Below are 17,968 nucleotides of genomic sequence, written 5' to 3'. Positions count from 1 at the left end.
CCAACTAGCTTTTATAACTTAAATTAACCTGTTTCTATTAATCTACATTCTGTGGCTAGTTACCTATCCTCCATAACGTATGTCCAATTTCCTCAATGTCTCACTGGTGTCTCCTGCCTCTTTTCTTCCCAGAGTTCCTATCTCTGCTCTCAAGTCCAGCCTATCCTCTCCTGCCTAGCTATTGGCTCTTCAGCTCTTTATTAAAGAATAAGGTGCCTTAGGCAGGTGAGGCAAAACATAGACACATCTTCACACAGTGTAATCAAATACTTTGAAACAATCACCCTATGCCTTTAGTTGTATATAGCAACTGGCCCGGGCACAGCTACAGGGCTACAGACACATGTCACTTACACACTGTGACACTCTGGCTATTCCATTCTGACACAAAATGTAAACATACAACTCATCACAGTGATGCAGACATACACTACCATTCAGAGCTCCATCAACAGTTGGTGTTCCTTTGCCTGGCGCAGTGACACACAGTATTCATAGTGACCAGGACAAATGCCTTGGCCATCTGTCATGGCTGTTTATCTTTTGTTTTGTCTCACTATGTAGCTCTGGCTGGCCTGAAACTCACAAAGATCTGCCTGTTTCTGCCTCCTGCATACTGTGATTAAAGGTGTGCACCACCTCATACATGTCCTGCACTGTTAAAATTAGTTAATTAACCAACAATTTGTCACAATCTAGAATTTTGTAGGGAGGGAGTCTCAAGGGAAATTTTCTAGATAAGAATGGCCTGTGGGTGTGGGTGTGGGGGGTCTTGATTACCAAGAAGACTACCCACTGTGTGTAGTATCATTCCCTGGACAGGGCAGGGGAGACTGGATGTAAAAGGCAAAGAAGAGAGCTGAGTACCCGCATGCATACACTCATTCACTGCTCTCTCCGATGTAGCTATGATGTCACTAGCTCCTTCAAGCTCCTGCTGCCAAAACCTCCCTAAAATGATGGACAGAAGCCTGGAACTGTGAGCCAAATAAGCCCTTTCTTCATTAAGTTGCTTTTGTTGGTTTTCCCGCTCCGCCGACCTGTCCTATACCAAGAGCCCTTATCCAGTGGCTGATGGAAGCAGAGACAGACATCCACAGATATACTCTGAACTTAACTCTGGAACTTAGTTGAAGAGAGGGAGGAATGAATATCGAAGGGGTCTGTACCAGGTTGGAGAAACCCACAGAAACAGCTGGCCTGTACAAGGGGGAGCATATGGACCCCAGATGCTGTCTGGGAGGCCAGTACAAGACTGATCCAGACCCCTGAACATGGATGTCAATGAGGAGGCCTCTGTACTCCAGGGGGCCCCTGGTAGTGGATTAGTATTTTTCCCTGATATAAGAAGGGACTTTGAGAGCCCATCCCATGTGAAGGGATACACTTTTGGCCTGGACACATGGGGAAGGGCCCAGGCCCAGCCCAGGATGATGTGGTGGACTTTGCGGAGCACCCGTTGAGGGCCCTACCCTGCCTGGGGAGTGGAGGGTGGGTGGGGTGGGGGTAGGTCGGGGGTGGGGGAGGAGGGATGGGGTGAGGGGAGGGAGAGGGAGAAGGGATCAACATGTGAAACAAGCTTGTTCCTAATTTGAACTAATAAAAAATTTTTTTAAAAGTTGCTTTTGTTGGGATATTTCTTTAAATCTTTGTTTTCTATTTTATTTTTATGTTGTATGGATGTTTAGGCTGCATGTCTGTCTATGTACCATATGCATTTGGTGCCCACATCAGCCAGAAAAAGGTGCTGAATCCCCTGGTACTAAAGTTATAAACTGTGACCCATTATGTAAATGCTGGGAATTTCAACTGGCATGCTCTAAAAGAACAGTCAGCGCTCTTAACCACTAAGCTGTCTCTCCAGACCCTCATAATATGTGTGTGTGTGTGTGTGTGTGTGTGTGTGTACGCATATATATATTTTTTTTTTTTAATTTAAAAACAAATGGAGAGGAATCAAGGAAGACACCTGACATCAGCTTGGGGCCTGCACAAATAAGTGCACACATGAGCACACACACACACACACACACACACACACACACACACACACACGTAAAGTAATATGCAACCACACTGGGAACACCTACAGATTTGGACAGATATGTCTCAGACTAATGTGACAAGGGAACCATATGATTCAGGCTCCTATGTCCCACTTCCATAAGGAGTTAGACAGGAGATATATATCTATTCAGCCTCCAGCATGCTGAGATGAGAGACTGTGTAACTCCTCAGCTCTGTGGATGTGGTAAAAAGCAAACATGAAAAACATAGCTATACCGGTGTGCCAATAACGCTTTGGCTGCACAAGCCTATAGTTACAGACATTCATAAGGTGAAGAAAGGATGACTGAACGTTCAAGTCTGCCCTGGATCACAGAGTCAAACCTTTTCTCAAAATAAAAAAAAAAAAGGGATGGAGTGGAGAATGGTGGCACACTCATCACAGCACTCAAAAGGCCGAGGCAGAAGGATCTCTGTGAGTTAGAGGCAGCCTGATCTACATAGAGAGTTCAGGGCCAGCCAGGGCTACATAATGAGACCCGGTCTCAAAACACAGAAACAGGCTGGACGTGGCAACACACACCTTTAATTTCCATCACTCAGAAGGCAGAGGCAGGAAGATCTCTGTGTATGTGAAGCCAGCCAGGTATATAGAGTGAGTTCCAGGGCAGCCACGGTCATGTAGAGAGACCCTGTCTCAAAAACTAAATTAAACTAAAAGCAACCAAGGGATGGGGATAGAGAGATGGCTTGATTGTTGAGAAAGCTTGCTGCTCTTCCAGAGGACTAAAATTTGGTTCCCTGGACCCACACTGGATGACTCACAATCACCTATAACACCAGCTCCACAGATCTGATGCCTTCTTCAGGCCTCTGGAGGAAGCTGCTCACATACTGTGCATGCACACACATACATAAAAATAAATCTCTAAAACAAACAACCCTTAAAAGGGGAGCAGGGTGTGGCTGAGTGGTACAGTGCCTACACAGAATCTACCAGTGAAGGGCTGGGGGCATAGGTCAATAGTACAACCCAGACCTAGTATATAGGAGCCCCTGGACTCCATGCCAAACACAACAAAAGGAATCGGAGGAAGAAGAAACAAACAAACCAGCAGGTGCACTTGGCCTGAGGGTACCATTTGGCAACAACCATCCTAGCCCAAACTTTGAATGGGACAAAAAAAGTCAGAGATGGGCAGGAATGGGCTCCACTCACAGTGAGATTAATTCCTGCCTCCTTGCCTTCCACAGCAGAGCACTAAGGGGTGAAGGTCGACCCTGGGAGACTGAGGATGGGCAGGCAATGCCCAGGGGAAGGCCTCACCTTGGGCCTCATCCAGAGCTGCCTGGCTCTCCAACTGGCCAGCCTGTAGTGCACGGCGAATCTGCATGCGGATGATGTCAATCTTGGTCTTGCTATCCTGCAGCATCTGTTGGGCCGTCAACAGCAGCTTCCTGTCCTGGAGCCAGACGTGCAAGGTGACAGGAAAACTGGGAACTCAAGTCTGACCCCCAAACCCTGCTGCTATGCCATGAAGGCCTTGGGTAAGACAGAGCATTGATGTGTGCAAACAAGAACACCTGTGCCCAGTGTTCTAGCACAAGTGCAGTAAGACAAGTCCATAGGCTTCAATTCTAGCTCTGCCACCAACAGCTGAGCTTTGCAATCCCAACCATGTTCTCCCAGTCCTCTGGACCTCACCTCCCCCATCTGCAAAGCCTGGACCTCCACTGGACTGAGGACACCACAGCCCAGTTTGGACCAGCTGGAGCTACATCTTCCTCAGCTCTCAGATCATCTGTGTGCAGGTGTCTGCAGGGCCACAGACAAATGGTGGTATACTGGAGTAATAGAAGTTGCCTAGAGCAGGCCAGTCCAGGGACAGGAAGCAGACTAGTAGCTACTAATTGGGACACAGCCTCCTGTCACAGGGATGGAATGTTTCAGAACACGGTCCCACCTTGGTGCTGCCATTACTGTAGGTCTGGATCATGTTTTCTGCCCCCTGTTTGACCTTCAGCTCAATGGCCAGCTGTTTCTCCAGGCCAGCCACCCGACTCAAGTTGGTGGATGAGCAGACAGTGCTGCCCTCTCCAAGGGATTGGGAAGCATCTGAAGAAACACAGAGTGAAGAAAAGCACACAGTTGTCACTTCAGTATACCCAGGAGACTTTCCCCCAGCTGATAGGAAGCTCTCAGCCCAGCCTTGGTACATCCCAGAAAAGGAGCCTGGGGGTCAGTACACAGGCAGGAAACACATGGCCCTCAAAGCTAGAGTGGGCCCCCAGCTTGAAGGAAGGTGGGTTAGTGACCAGGTATGCAGGTCTTCAGGGCTAGCTGGAATAAATGCCCCCATCTACCTAAGGTGTGTAAGCCCCCTGGGGGTGGCAGGAGTGTAGTGCCCTAGATGTGGATGTAAAAGTAGTTAGGAGGTCTGTGTGAGCTTACAGTCATAGTTATGATCTCTAGAGGCTTCTGGGATTCTGTTTCAAGGCTCAGCTGTTGTCTGCACCTCAAGAGTGATACAGTGGGGTTGGGAGAACTCACTACAGAAGAGGCTTATAAGACTCTTGGCTGAACTCCACCAAGTGTTGATGGGATAGTATTGGACCTCAACAGTGGACACAGCCATATGTAGAGGGGCTGGAGCTGAGCCTGTTGGCTATATGGGAAGTCTGCTGTGGATGGGACAATGGTGGGGCACCTCTGGAGATGGCATGATAACCAGGTGGAAGAGCTCTGGGGTCATTGTGGGTTAGTGTGTCTCTCTAGGTGTAGGTGACAGGTTGCAAACCTTGGATGCTGTCATGACTATGCTACAGACTCTGAAATTAGAGTCATGTTTGCTGTGTTGCCTGGGTGGCATCACTGGCTGTGCACTTCTGAATTCTCTCGGTATCCTCTAGTGTTCCTGTGACCATAAACATCTTGACTACAAGATGAGGGAACTGTGGCCTTGTTTTGTCGCTGCATGAACACACATAACACTACTGAACTCTGGCAATGATAAATTATGATGTGGGTTTCCTTTTGTGTATTTACATATGTAAATACATGGAAGCCAGAGAGACAGCAGGTAAGTTCCTCAATTTTTCTCCACCTTTCTTCCTCCCTCCCTTTTTTGAGATATGGTCCCTCACTGAGCCTGGAGCTCTCTGATTTGACTGGTACGGCTGAGCAGTGCAGCCAGAGATCCTCCCGTCTCTACCTCCCCCAGGTGTGGAATACCACCACACCTGGCTTCTACTCGAGTCCTTGACTTCAAACGCAAGTCTTTATGTTTACACAGTAAATATTTTATTGCCTAAGTCAGCTCCTCAGCATGTAGGACTTTACTTTATCCACAATAAAAAAAAAATTAGTATTTACTATGGTTTTTTCAAGACAGGGTTTCTCTGTATAGCCCTGGCTGTCCTAGAACTCACTCTGTAAGTGAGTTCAAACTCACAGGATCTGCCGGTCTCTGCCTCACAAGCGCTGGAATCAAAAGCATGCATCACTGCTGCCAAGCCAAAAATTAATTTTTTTAAAAAAAATATAAAACTTTTAGCGGGGTGTTGGTGGTACATGCCTTTAATCCCAGCAATCAGGAAGCAGAGGCAGGCGGATCTCTGAGTTTGAGGCCAGCCTGGTCTACAGAGCAAGTTCCAGGACAACCTCCAAAGCAATACAGAGAAACCCTGTCTCGACACACACACACACACACACACACACACACATCGCCTCACAGCTAGGTGATGGCACACACCTTTAATCCCAATACTTGAGAGGCAGAGGCAGGCAGTTCTCTGTGAGCTCAAGGCCAGCCTGGTCTACAGAGCGAGTTCCAGGACAACTAGGGATATACAGAGAAACCCCGTCTTGAGAAAAAAAAAAAAAATCTTTACTGGGTTTAGTGGTACAGGCTATATCAGGTGACTCATAATAACCAATAACCTATAACTCCAGTTTCAGGGGCTCTAGGGCCATCCTCTTCTCAGGCACCTGGCGTGACATACATAAAGACATCCAGGCATACACAATACACATAAATAAACATAAAAATGTTTTGTTTTGATTTTATCTTTTAGAGACACAGTTTCTCTGTGTAGCCCTGGCTGTCTTGGAACTCACTCTGTAGATCAGGCTGGCCTCTAACTCAGAGATCTACCTACCTACCTCTGTCTCCCAAATGCTGGGATTAAATGTGTGCACCACCACTGCCTGGCTATTTTTATTTATTCATATATGAGTATTTTTATCTAGAGTAGTTTCTCTTTTTTCTTTTTCTCACCTGGGTTGTAAGTGCTTTGTTTTTGTTTTTGAGGCAAAGTTTTACTAGGTAGCTCTGACTGGCCTTGACTCACAGAGATCCACCTGCCTCTGTCATATATACATATATTTTTGTATATATACATAAAGCAAAGAACAACTGAAAAATAGTCTATAACTGCTATTGTATTGGTATGATGTGGAGAGCTAAGAGAGTGACAAGTGTGCCATATTGGGCATTGATATGACTATGAGTTTCTGGGTTTTCATGTGACAGCATGTTACCCAGCTATTGTCTAGAAATAACTATAGCTGTGTCCTTAAGTAACTGGTGACAGTGTGTGGGTCTTTAGTGTTCGTTGGCATGTGCATCTAGGTATTCCTAATGCCAAAGACAGCTTTGGGTGGGATCTGGGAATAGGTGTGACCATGTGTTTCTCTAGGTGTTAGTGGCCATGCGAGTCTGGCATTTGCCATGGCTTTTGTTGACACAGGACAGTATCTTGATGGAGTAAAGCTCCAGAAAGTCAGTGGACCCTGCCTGCTCCCAAGCTTTCTGCTCACCACTCCCGGCTGCAGGGTCAGGAAGCACCACATGTGCATGCAGCTCCTGCAGCTGCTGGTGCAGCAAGTCAAGCCGTCGAGCAGAGCCCCGCAGCAGCAGCTCCACAGGGCCCAGGCTGCGGCCCAGGTCGGTGGTGGCTCGCCTCAGGTTCTCAGCGCCCTCCTTCAGCTTCAGCTCCTTGCGGATCTCCCGCCTGAGCCGCTCTCTTTCCAGCTCCAGCCGCTGCTGCACGCCGGGGGCCGCCAGGTCAGCCCCCGCCAGGCCCATCTGCTCCAGCAGCGACCAGCTGCGAGGCTCGCTCTGCAGGGGAAGACACCAGGCACAGAGGTCAGGGGCCAGAGGACAGGTGGCCTCACCAGGGCACAGTTCACCTGACCTACCACCCTACCCTACTGCACCCTAAAATTCCAAGGACAGGGGCTGCTCCTCCTCCCTGACCCACACAAATGGTAATATCTGGGCTAGAGAGATGGTTCAGGAGGTAAAAGCTCTTGCTGCCAAGCCTGGTAACCCTGAGTTCACCCCCTAGAGATCTACATGATGGAAAAAGAAAACCAACTCCTGAATGCTGTCCTCTGATCTCCACTACACTCACACACAGAAATAAATAAATAGGCGGCTGGAGAAATGGCTCTGTTAAAAGCACGTATTGCTCTTACAGAGACTCAATTCCGTTCAAGCCTCTAGTTCTGGATCTAGGGGGACTGGATTCCTCTGGCCTCTGCAGGCACTGATGTGCATGTGTACATAACCCTAAAGACACACATGCATAATAATAATATAAATAAATAATAAATAAATAAATAAATAAATAAGCCAGGTGGTGGTGGCGCACACCCTCAATCCCACCACTCGGGAGGCAGAGGCAGGAGCATCTCTGTGAGTTCCAGACCAGCCTGGTCTACAGGCGAGTTCCAGGAAAGCCTCCAAAGCTACAGAGAAACCCTGTCTCAAAAAACCAAAACTAAATAATAAATAAATAGAAGGTCAAAGAATAGGCCAAAAACAAGGCCTCCTTCCTCCCAGTTGCACTGACCAGGCTCGCCACAGGTGGGCCCTATCTCCCTTAATTTGTGACCTATGCAATGGGATTCTGGCAGGAAGACTCCAAAAGACCCCTTTTTTCTTCCAGTTTCCTGCACTCCTAACCAGGAGGTTCCAAGGGCAAGCTACATGTTTCTTTTGCCATACTCCAAAACCAGGAGAACCTTAGAAACATATCCTGACTTCTCTGATCTGCATTCCCAAACTGGGAGATCCCAAGGGCCAGCCCTGCCTTCCTGTCTTCTCTATCTGGTACTCCAAAGACGGCGCTCATCTCCTCCCACATCTCCCAAACCAGAGAGCTGATGTGGCACCCAAAAGTTAGAGAACTAACTTGTGCCCCATCTCCTTCCTACCCTTAGTCCCCAACTGAAAGGTACCCTCAGCTTCTGTCTCTAGGGGTCTCCTTCTGCCCATCCTATGGAGACCTAGCCCCTACCTCCAGATCCAGATGCAAAGGGGAATCAGCCGCCATCTGGGTCCTGGGTCTGGTCTGAGGGCCACGCCCTCTTCCTGAACCTCAGCCCTGCCAGGGCCTCTGGACTGCCACTTCCTCTTTCCTGCCAGCTCCCAGCATCCTCTGCGCCAGGGCAGCTCTAGGGCATGGGGTTTGTTGTTGTTGTTGTTGTAGTTTTATTGGGGGTTGTTTTGTTTTCTTTTTTTCTTTCTTTTTTTTTTGAAACAGGGTCTCTCTATGTAGCCCCGGCTGTCCTAGAATTGACTATGGAGACCAGGGTGGTCTGAAACTTACAGAGATCTGCCTGCCTTTGCCTCCTGGGTTCTGGGATTAAAGGCATGTGCCATGTAAGAGGTTCTTCCCACATCACCCCCTAAATGGCCATGCTTGCTTCTCTGGAGGCAAGCCAGGGACAGGTAGCCCTTAATTCCTGGCCTGAGAGAACACCCTGGATATACACACCCACAGTTGTATGTAGCAGACAGGATCTCATGTGGTACACAGCATATGTGTGAACCAAAGATAGGCTCATAGGTACGATCACATTTCCAGTTTTGCAGGTGTGAGATTTGCTCACAGGCTCACACATGCACACACATAAGCTCATATATATGTATACCCTTGTCATAGCTAGCTTCAGCTGTCAACTTGACAAACCTATGAAGAGGGAACCTCAACTGAGGGGTTGCCTCTGTCTGACTGGCCTGTGGGCATGCCTATGAGACATTTTCTTAATTGCTAACTGATGTAGGAGATCCCAGCCCTCTGTGGGCAGTGCCATCCCTGGCAGGTGGGCCTGGCCTGTGTAAGAAAGGAGCTGAGTAAGCCAGAGGAAGTGGGCCAGTAAGCAATACTCCTCTGTGGTTTTGTTTTAAGCTCCTGTCTTGATCTCCAGCCCTGACTTCACTCCATGGAGGACTATAATTTCTAAGACCAAATAAACCCACAGACAGGTGTAAGGGTAAGCGGACAGCCATGAGTGCTAGTTTGAGCCCTCCATAAGCTTCTCTCTCTCTCTCTCTCTCTCTCTCTCTCTCTCTCTCTCTCTCTCTCTCTCTCTCTGTCATTGCCCATGTCCCCACAGCAGCCCTGAGGCCCTCAGTCATGCTACTGCCTATTCATGTCTTGTCCCTTGTCCCCAACTTCCCCTTAAGAATCAGAACAGTCAGTGCTGTAGTAGAGGGTGTGTGTGTGTGTGTGTGTGTGTGTGTGTGTGTGTGTGTGTGTGTGTGTGTGTGTATTTGTGCAGCTTCCTGTAGACAGGCAGCATCAACTTCCTGTTTCTCCCTACCCAGATGTCCACCACGGCTGATCTCAGCTTGGGAGCCTAGGGGGCCCACCTGCCTTAACAGTAGCTCCCTGAAGTTCACTCCAGGAGAAGACAGCCCTGAGTGGCCCCAAATAGGAGACCACACTTGTTTGCCAAATATACACTAAATCTGAACTATCAGTGGTACAGTTAAAACGTATCAGGGACAAGGTATATATGAAAACATTCTATTTTCCATTGGATTTTACTGTGAACCTAAAACTGCTCTAAAACAAAAACATTTTTAAAAATAGTAGGAGTGTTGTTGGACAGATGGTTCAGCAGTTAAGTGCTCACACTGCTCTTCCAAAGGACCTGAGTTCAGGTCCTAGTAGCAGTGCCTGTAACTTCAGTTCCAGGTGGATCTGATGATGGCTCTGGCTTCTTCGGGTATATGTACATACCCCCCAATATACATCATTAAAAACAATAAAATCAATAAAAGTAGTAGTAACAGCAGTGGGTGAAGTTTGGTAGAATGTACAAGCTCCGAACCTCGTAAGTAACAACAACAGCAGCTACACAATCCATCCAAGTCTCAACTAATGTCATTCCATGTTACAGGTACTACCTGTTTTGTTTTGCTTCATAGTGTTCTGTGCTAGGTCTCATGTAACACAAGGTGGCTTTGCATTCAATGCACAGCAAAGGCTGGCCTTGAACTCCTGCCCCTCTTGCTTCCTCCTTGCTAGTTCTAGAATTGTGGCGTGCACCTTCACATCTGGCACAGCATGATGCAGATGCCTCAGATACATAGACAGAAATCAAACTATCTGCAAAATGAAGAAACTGAGGCCCAGCAAGGCTTTCTGCCACGTGCCTTTGATCCCTATACCCAGCAAGAGGGGCAGGAGGATGTCTGAGTTCCAAGACAACTGGTCTACACAGTGAGACCCTAACCAAAAAAAAGAAGAAAGGAAGAAACTACCTAAGGCCCCCTTGCCCTAAGATCCCACAGCCAGCAAGAGATAGGGCCAAGCTTCCTAACACTAACTGGGAGGGATCCATGTGCACCACACCTTACCACTGTGAGCAAAGTTCTCCTAGGCTCTTAAGCCCTCCTGGAGAGTAGATAAGATTGCAGGTCAAGAGCACAGATCTATGATCCTATCATCTCCTCTCTATATATCATCCCCCCCATGGTGACTACTATTCTGAATAGTAGTCACCATGGGGGGAAACTGGGACTCAAAAAGGCCGTAACAGTGGCTCTCAGTGAAGATGGGGTTGTTTTTTCATCATCTCTAGAAATACATGTCAATGTCTGGGGTCATTCTTGGTTGTCATTACAACCAAGGTACACAAGAGACACCTGTCAAGTGGAGGCCAGTGCTGCTGCTCAGCACCCTGAGGCACACTGGACAGCCCCCGCCACAAAACGATCCAGACCCAAATACCAGTGCTGGGGCCTTGGGAAGAGGCATGGGCTCCCGGATTGGACTACCAAGCACCATGTTCACAGGTAAAGACGTCACAGAGGCCCTTAGAGCACTGGCTGAGACTCCACCTCTCTTCTCATAACCATTCATAACCCCATTCCCTCCTCCAAAACAGGAACAAGACTCAGAAAAGTAATGGCTTTCACCCAGGAGTTCATCAGGGAAGACAGCACTGGATTTAAGCCCAGCCTCACCAAACAACACTCTGGCATGACTGGGCCCCACCCACGGTCCCTCACCATCACCCTCCCCCCACCATCAGGCAAAGCAGGTACACAGCCAGGAGCAGGGCCAGTTCAAATGGGGAGCATACAGGCAAAGAGGAAAAGTGAAGGCTCTCAGCCCCACCTCCAGTAGAGGAGGCCTGAGAATGTGTAACGCATGCAAGGAAGGCCTCCTGGGTCCTCCTCCCCTGGGTGATTCACTTGCCCAGGGCCAAGGAGTCACTTAAGGGCAGCAGGGCAAATGCTTGGCCTGGTCTTGAAGAATTAGAACATCAGCTTCTCCACCTGCCATCACAGACCTGGAGACACCAAACCAAGAACTCTCATCTTGGGAAACCTTCTTGGCAAAGTAGCTAGGGATCCAGAACCCCACATCCTGAGATTTCAATGCCTGGGGCGTTCCCAGAATCTAGACAGGACATCCGTTTGCCAGACACAGAACAGACAGGCATGGAGGTAGTGAGGCAGGGCAGCAAGTCCAAGCAGGAATGAACTTAAGGGAGAAGACAGAGAGGAGACGAGATGTTGGTCCAGACTCATTCTGGGAATCACAGCCTCCATATGTGCCCTGTGTGGGACACCCCAAGCACATGCACGCTCTGGGAAAGCCCTCCACAGCCCTCTGTGGGCTTGAAGGGGAGCCAGCACCCAGTGCATCACGCCTCTCCGGAGGTCTGACCTTGTGAGATCGGCAGCACCAGATACGCCCAGCTCCTCGGCAAGGCCGGCAGGCCATCAGCAGGACTGGGGAAGAGGGGTACAGGAGGGTGCAGGGGAGACACGGGGCAGGTGCAGAAGATGAAAACCAGTTACATAGGACAATGGACTTCATGGTGAAGAACTAATGGAGTCACAAAGATACCAAGATCTCAGATTTGGGTCATTAAATTAGAGAGTGGAAAGTGATCCTGACCCTGCTTCCTCTTGGGAAGGTGAGTTCAGAAATGCCCAACAGGTAACACAGGGAAGGCCATGGGCTGGCAGATGCCAGTCACAGGTGTCTGTTGCAAGGATGCGGTTACCCAGTCCTGTCGCCTTCCAGACATAAAATCCTTCCTGCCTTTGTGACAGGACACGCCCCACCTGAGATATGGCTCCATCTGTCAGGCTGAAGGGTGACTAAGGGCGGGGGCGGGGGGGACCGGCCTCTGGCCTAATGAAGTGACTTAGGCACTTCCTCCAACAGGTGCCCATCTGGTGGCGTCAAAATCATCGTAAAGACGTCTGCGGGCGGGGGTGGCCCGGCTTTGTTGTGCGGGGGAGGGGCACGGGCCGCGCGGCAGGGCGCCAGGCACCTGCTCCAGGTAAAGCGGCACCTGCCAGAAACGGAACGCTGAGGTCCTGGGCGAGCAGGGCGTGGGGACGGAACCCGCAGCTGGCCTGGGACACCCAAGCGGCGTCCCCGTTGCGCCCGCTGACTCTCGCGGAGGGCCGGAGGAGGAGGTGCGGTGGCAGGATCGCGAACAGCACCTCTTCCTCCGAGCACCTCGACGCCCCGACCTGCTACAAGGGCCCGCGCGAACTCCCTAAGGGGACCTCGTCCCGGGCTCTCCCGGTGCCTGGGGTCCTCGTGCCGTCCGGCCGCCCCGCGGGTGCGGACCAGTCTCCTACCTGCACGGCGTCGCCGGCCATGTCCTCCGGCCGCCCGCCCGCCAGGGGTCCCAGCGCCGAGGGAGGGCTTGCGAGCGCGCGAGCGGGCGCGGCGGGAGGCGCGGCGCCCAGACCCTCCCTGGCGCGCGGCGCGCTCCGGCCTGCTTCGCTTGGCCCGGCCTGGCCAGGCCTCCGCCGAGCTGCGCCCTCCGGCCCGCGGCGCAGGACGGGTCACGTGAGCGCCGCTGTCCGCGCCCGGGGAGGAGGCGGGGCGGGGCGGATGGGGGCGGGGCTCCCGGCGGCCCCCGGGGCTTGCAGTCGGGAATGGGGGTCTCCTTTGCTGTGCGTGCGGCTCGCCCTGCGCTCCTTGTAGCGTGCTGGAACTCTCGAGAGGCCTAAGCCGTCGCGAGCTTCAGAGAGGCCTTGTCCCCGCCTCGGATCCCTCAGAAAGCAAAAGTCACGATCCATCTCCCCGCTGCCCAGCAGCACAGGCTCATCCTCCCATTTTCCCGGAGGCAAGCACTGTGAGAACAGGATTTCAAATCCCAGGTCCCCGGCCTTTGGAGACCACCTTACCCCTCAAGGCAAGGATGTCCGTAAAACTTAATGAGAAACAGTAGGCCAAGTGCAGAGACCTCAAGTTTATAAAAAGAAAAAAATGACAGCAGCTGTCACTGTTAGTGTTTTGAAGACTATTTTGATTTATGTATGTTAGAAATACGTTCGAAGTGGCCAAGAAAGAGACCACCATTCTAACTGAAATGTCTGAACAAGGCAAAATTTGCTCTTGATCAAGACAGTGCTGGGGAAAACCAAACAAGGAGACAGGAAGTACATTTGGTTTTTATTCTAACTCAGGTGACCTCACAATCTTATTCAATTGGCTAGTTTGGAAAAAAAATGGTACAGAAGGAGTGGAGGAGAAAGGGGGATGGGGTCACTTCTCCAAGCCAGCAAATTCCTAGAATGGAGCGGGGGGGGGGGCCGCGGGGGGGCAATGTATAAACAAAAGTTTTACTGGGTAGGGAAGATTAAAATATCTCCATAAAGTCTTACAAGGTAGGGGAGATAATGATTGTAATTACTGTCCAAAACATAAGTTTTATAATATTTGCTAGAAATGACTCTTATGCACTTATGTACAGGGCCTCGAGACCAGAAGAGGACATGGGATTCCCTAGAATGAAGTTATAAATGGGACTGTGAGCCATCCCACCTGGGTGCTCTGCTCCGGGCCTGACTTGTGTGTTTGTGCGTGCATGCACAAGCCAGGGCAAATGTGTGGTGGTCAATGGACAACTTGCAGGGTCAGTTCTCTTCTTCCACCCTATCGTTTTTTGGGGGGGGCCAAACTCAGGTCATCAGGCTTGGCCTTAAGTGCCTTTAACTGCTGAGCTATCTCACCAGACATGCAGTTCCTTTGCCACTATTGATAAAGGAATTTGAACCTCAGCATGGCCTCTGATGCACTGAGCCTTGTGGATCCCTGGGGGCTCTAGTTTTTGCCCTCTGTGAAGTTTTGCTGGCTTTTTCCTGGATGCAGCATTCATACGGTACTCCCATACTGTCCAAATGGACCATAGAGGCCTCTGCAGAATTTCTCTTGGGGGACCACAGTAATGCAGGTGGAGTTTATACTGTGGTAGCTGTGAGGACCTCTCACTCAGAAACCCAGTGAGAGATTCAAACTTTGGTCCTCAGGGCTCCGGGTAATACCTACAGTGGGTGCCCTCCAGGAATCAGTGCTGGCACAGGGGAACAAGAGTATATCTATGTGTCTCTGTCCTCCCAGGGACCTCTCTCTCTCTCTCTCTCTCTCTCTCTCTCTCTCTCTCTCTCTCTCTCTCTCTCTCTGGGATTTTAACCGAGAGGAGGAAAATTGAAACAATAGGGAAGCCACTCCCTTAGCATCTTGCCCAAGCCCTCAACAAGCCCAGTACACCATCACTGATCTTTCTGGACCAGAGTAGAACCCTTCTTGTCTCCCAGCCTCCTCCTAAAGTCTCTTCTCCAAGCACAGCCCAAGGGGGCCTATGAACACCTAAAGCCTAGACATTTCTAGGAGGAACCCACCAGGCCCTGTGTGATGATGCCCTTGCCTTCTCCATGTCTCTCCTCACCCCTTCAGCAAGTTAACATCCTAATTATACCTCAAATGTGTGCTGAGTGAATTAAATAGCTTGCCAAACTAATCATCTGGCTTCCTTTTTGCAGATTGATAAAAGAGAGGAACCCCTTGCCTTCATAATCAAGACATGATGTTCATGGCCCCTGCATAGTGGGCAAGGAACCCGCCCATTTCACAGTTGAGGAGGGCATGGGATTGGCAGGGGAAAACCTTGCCCAGGCCCTGCCTGCCAGGTTCTGAGCTGCCTCTGGGGATGGAGCATGGGAATCCAGCCAGGCTCTCCTTCAACCTCCCAGTGTTCATTTACTCAGTCAGTCTTTATCACTGTCTGCTAGGGATTTGGGTGCACTGGAAACAGAGCTGTACTCTAGGCTTTAAAAGGGACATAGAACTAATTGTAAAATCCCCATATAACAATGATAAAAGTCCCAGCAGATCCCTGAAGCATCCCTGGTCTCCCTCCAATCTACTCTGGGGCCAGGAAACACTAGATCCCAGACACGTTATGTCTCACCACGGTCTGTCTGGCTCTCTGTGCTGGAAAGTCTAGTTCTGTCTTTGAAGAAGTCTTAGAAAAGGTTTCTCATCCTCATTTGGCCTTCAAGGCAGTCTGTCCAGCCGCTCTGATTCCTCATCTTGCTTCCAACCACAGGGCCTTTGTACAGGCTGTTCTCTAGCTTTAAATGTCTTTCAGTCATATTTCCCCAAGGCTGGTGCCCTTTGCTCATTTATTTATTGAAATTTTTATTACATTAAAATTGTATTTAAATGTATTTTATGTTTATGTCTGTCTGGGGTAGATATATGCACATGGGTCCAGGTGCCCAGAGGCCAGAAAAGTTATCAGATTCCCTGGGACTGGAGTTCCAGGTAGTTGTGTTACTTAACTGCTGCCATCTCTCCAGTCCCAATTTATGGTACATGTTAAAATATATTTACTATCCGTGTGTGTGTGTGTGTGTGTGTGTGTGTGTGTGTGTGTGTGAGAGAGAGAGAGAGAGAGAGAGAGAGAGAGAGAGAGAGCAAGCGCACATGTGCCACCAATGGCACATAAGCAGTGCTCAAAGGATAATTCTCAGGAGTCATTCTCATCTTTTCCCATGTGGGTCCTGGGCTCAAACTCTGGTTGTCAAGCAAGATGGTGGGTGCCTTTGCCTTCTAAGCAATCTCACTGGTCTACTTTATATTTTTGGTTGTGAACCTAGCCTTTAACCGCTGAGCCATCTCTCCAGCCCATCACTGGCCTATTTTAAATATTTTTTGTTTTAATCAACTGCTTAAATGACACTATTCTGAGACCCTCACAATCCTCCCCTGTGGCTTGAGGCTGTATCTCCAGTCCTTGGCATGTTCTGACTTAATTTCAAAGCCACTGTGCTTTGGCTGTGGTGGTTAGAATAGGAATGGCCCCCATAGACTCATATATTAGAGTGTTTGGTCCCTAGTTGATAAACTGTTGGGATGGATTGGGAGGTGTGGCCTTGTTGGAGGTAGTGTGTCACTGGGGGTGGGCTCTGAGGTTCCAAAAGCCAATGCCAGGTCCAGACTTGCTCTCTCTGCACTGTGCCTATGTATGGGGATGGAAGTTCTCAGCTACTGTTCCAGCACGGTGCCTACCTGTCACCACTCCCCAACATGATGGTGACCATGGATTAATCCTCTGAAACTGTAGACAAGACCTCAGTTAAATTCTTTCTTCTATAAGTTGCCTTGGTCATGATGTCTATTCACAGCATAAAGAACAGTAACAAAGGCCTTGCTGTCTTCTTCTGTAGAATGGAGGAGTGGACACAGTGAGAGGTGGCAATGGAGCATTATCCCTATGGAGGCCTGAAGACAACCACACCATGGTGGGGGATGAACTGGACCAGGGTTCTCAGAGGAGCGTTAAAGAATGAGAAATGTGCCCGATTGATTGTAAGGAGAGCTCTACATGACGACTCTGACTGCCTATGTTTCCCAAAATTCTCCTGCTCTGGTAGTCCTGCCTATCCTTCCTGCCTGGCCACTAGCCAAACAGTGTTTTATTCATCAACCAATAAGAGAAACATATACAGAAGGACATTCCCATCACCTGATGGTTAGAAGGGAGAAGAAGCAGATGTCTGTGGATTTGAGAGGCCAGTCAAACCACCTCTTCTCAAAAAAACAAAAAGGCAGGAATTGGTGTTCCACACCTTTAATCACAGCACTTGGAGCAGAGAGGAAAGAGGATCTCTGAGTTTGAGGACAGCCTGGTACACAGAGAAAGTTCCAGAACAGCCAGAACAGTTACACAGAGAAAGTGTGTCTTTTTTTTTTTTTTTTCCTTTGAGACAGGGTTTCTCTGTGACTTTGGAGGCTGTCCTGGAACTAGTTCTTGTAGACCAGGCTGGTCTCGAACTCACAGAGATCCACCTGTCTCTGCCTCCCGAGTGCTGGAATTAAAGGTGGGCACTACCACCGCCTAGTTTGAGAAAGCCTGTCCAAAAAAAAAAAAACCAGGGGAGAGGCTCAGAATCCTTAGGGAAAACAGTGAAGTTCTGGGGTGCTATTGGCTTTTCTGTCCCCCCATCTTCTACTCTCCTCCATCAATCCACTCTGGCGAGAGGGGCCTCCTCACTGCTCCTCAGACAAACCTGTCCTGACCTCAGGACCTTTGAACTGGTTACTGGTTCTTCTTTCTGTTATGCTATTCCTTCTCTCTCTCTCTCTCTCTTTCTGAGACAGGGTTTCTCTGTGCAATGGTCCTGGCTGTCCTGGAACTCACTCTGTAGACCAGGCTGGCCTCAAACTCACTGAGATCTGCCTGCCTCTACCTCTGCCTCTCAAGTGCTGGGATTAAAGTCATGCGCCACCACCGCCCCGCAATGCTGTTGCTTTTCATCTTGACCTTCTTTCTCCTTTTATTCCCACTTTTGTTCAAATGTCACCTCCTAAGTCAGACCTTCTCTGAAACCTTCACCTACAA

At 49.5% G+C, this 17,968-nt stretch overlaps 1 protein-coding gene across 2 annotated transcripts in view; it reads right to left on the bottom strand.

Moving 5' to 3' along the window:
• Nucleotides 1–13,108, bottom strand: part of Pkn1 (protein kinase N1) — a 30,293-nt gene extending 17,185 nt beyond the window's left edge. The window contains exons 1-4 of one of the 2 annotated variants that reach the window (XM_027406153.2): nucleotides 12,912–13,108; nucleotides 6,827–7,127; nucleotides 3,972–4,123; nucleotides 3,335–3,470 (exon numbers count right to left, since the gene is read on the bottom strand). In XM_027406153.2, the coding sequence (XP_027261954.1) occupies nucleotides 3,335–3,470; nucleotides 3,972–4,123; nucleotides 6,827–7,127; nucleotides 12,912–12,932 (610 nt within the window). In that variant the 5' untranslated portion in view covers nucleotides 12,933–13,108. The remainder of the gene's footprint in view (nucleotides 1–3,334; nucleotides 3,471–3,971; nucleotides 4,124–6,826; nucleotides 7,128–12,911) is intronic. The other variant, XM_027406155.2, reaches the window with a different exon arrangement.
• Between the last annotated feature and the right edge of the window lie 4,860 nt (nucleotides 13,109–17,968).

The sequence above is a fragment of the Cricetulus griseus genome, chromosome 3, assembly GCF_003668045.3.
Source record: "Cricetulus griseus strain 17A/GY chromosome 3, alternate assembly CriGri-PICRH-1.0, whole genome shotgun sequence".
NCBI classification, from domain to species: domain Eukaryota; kingdom Metazoa; phylum Chordata; class Mammalia; order Rodentia; family Cricetidae; genus Cricetulus; species Cricetulus griseus.
The sequence above is the reverse complement of the archived record's forward strand: the minus strand, read 5'-3'. Positions and strand labels throughout refer to the sequence as shown.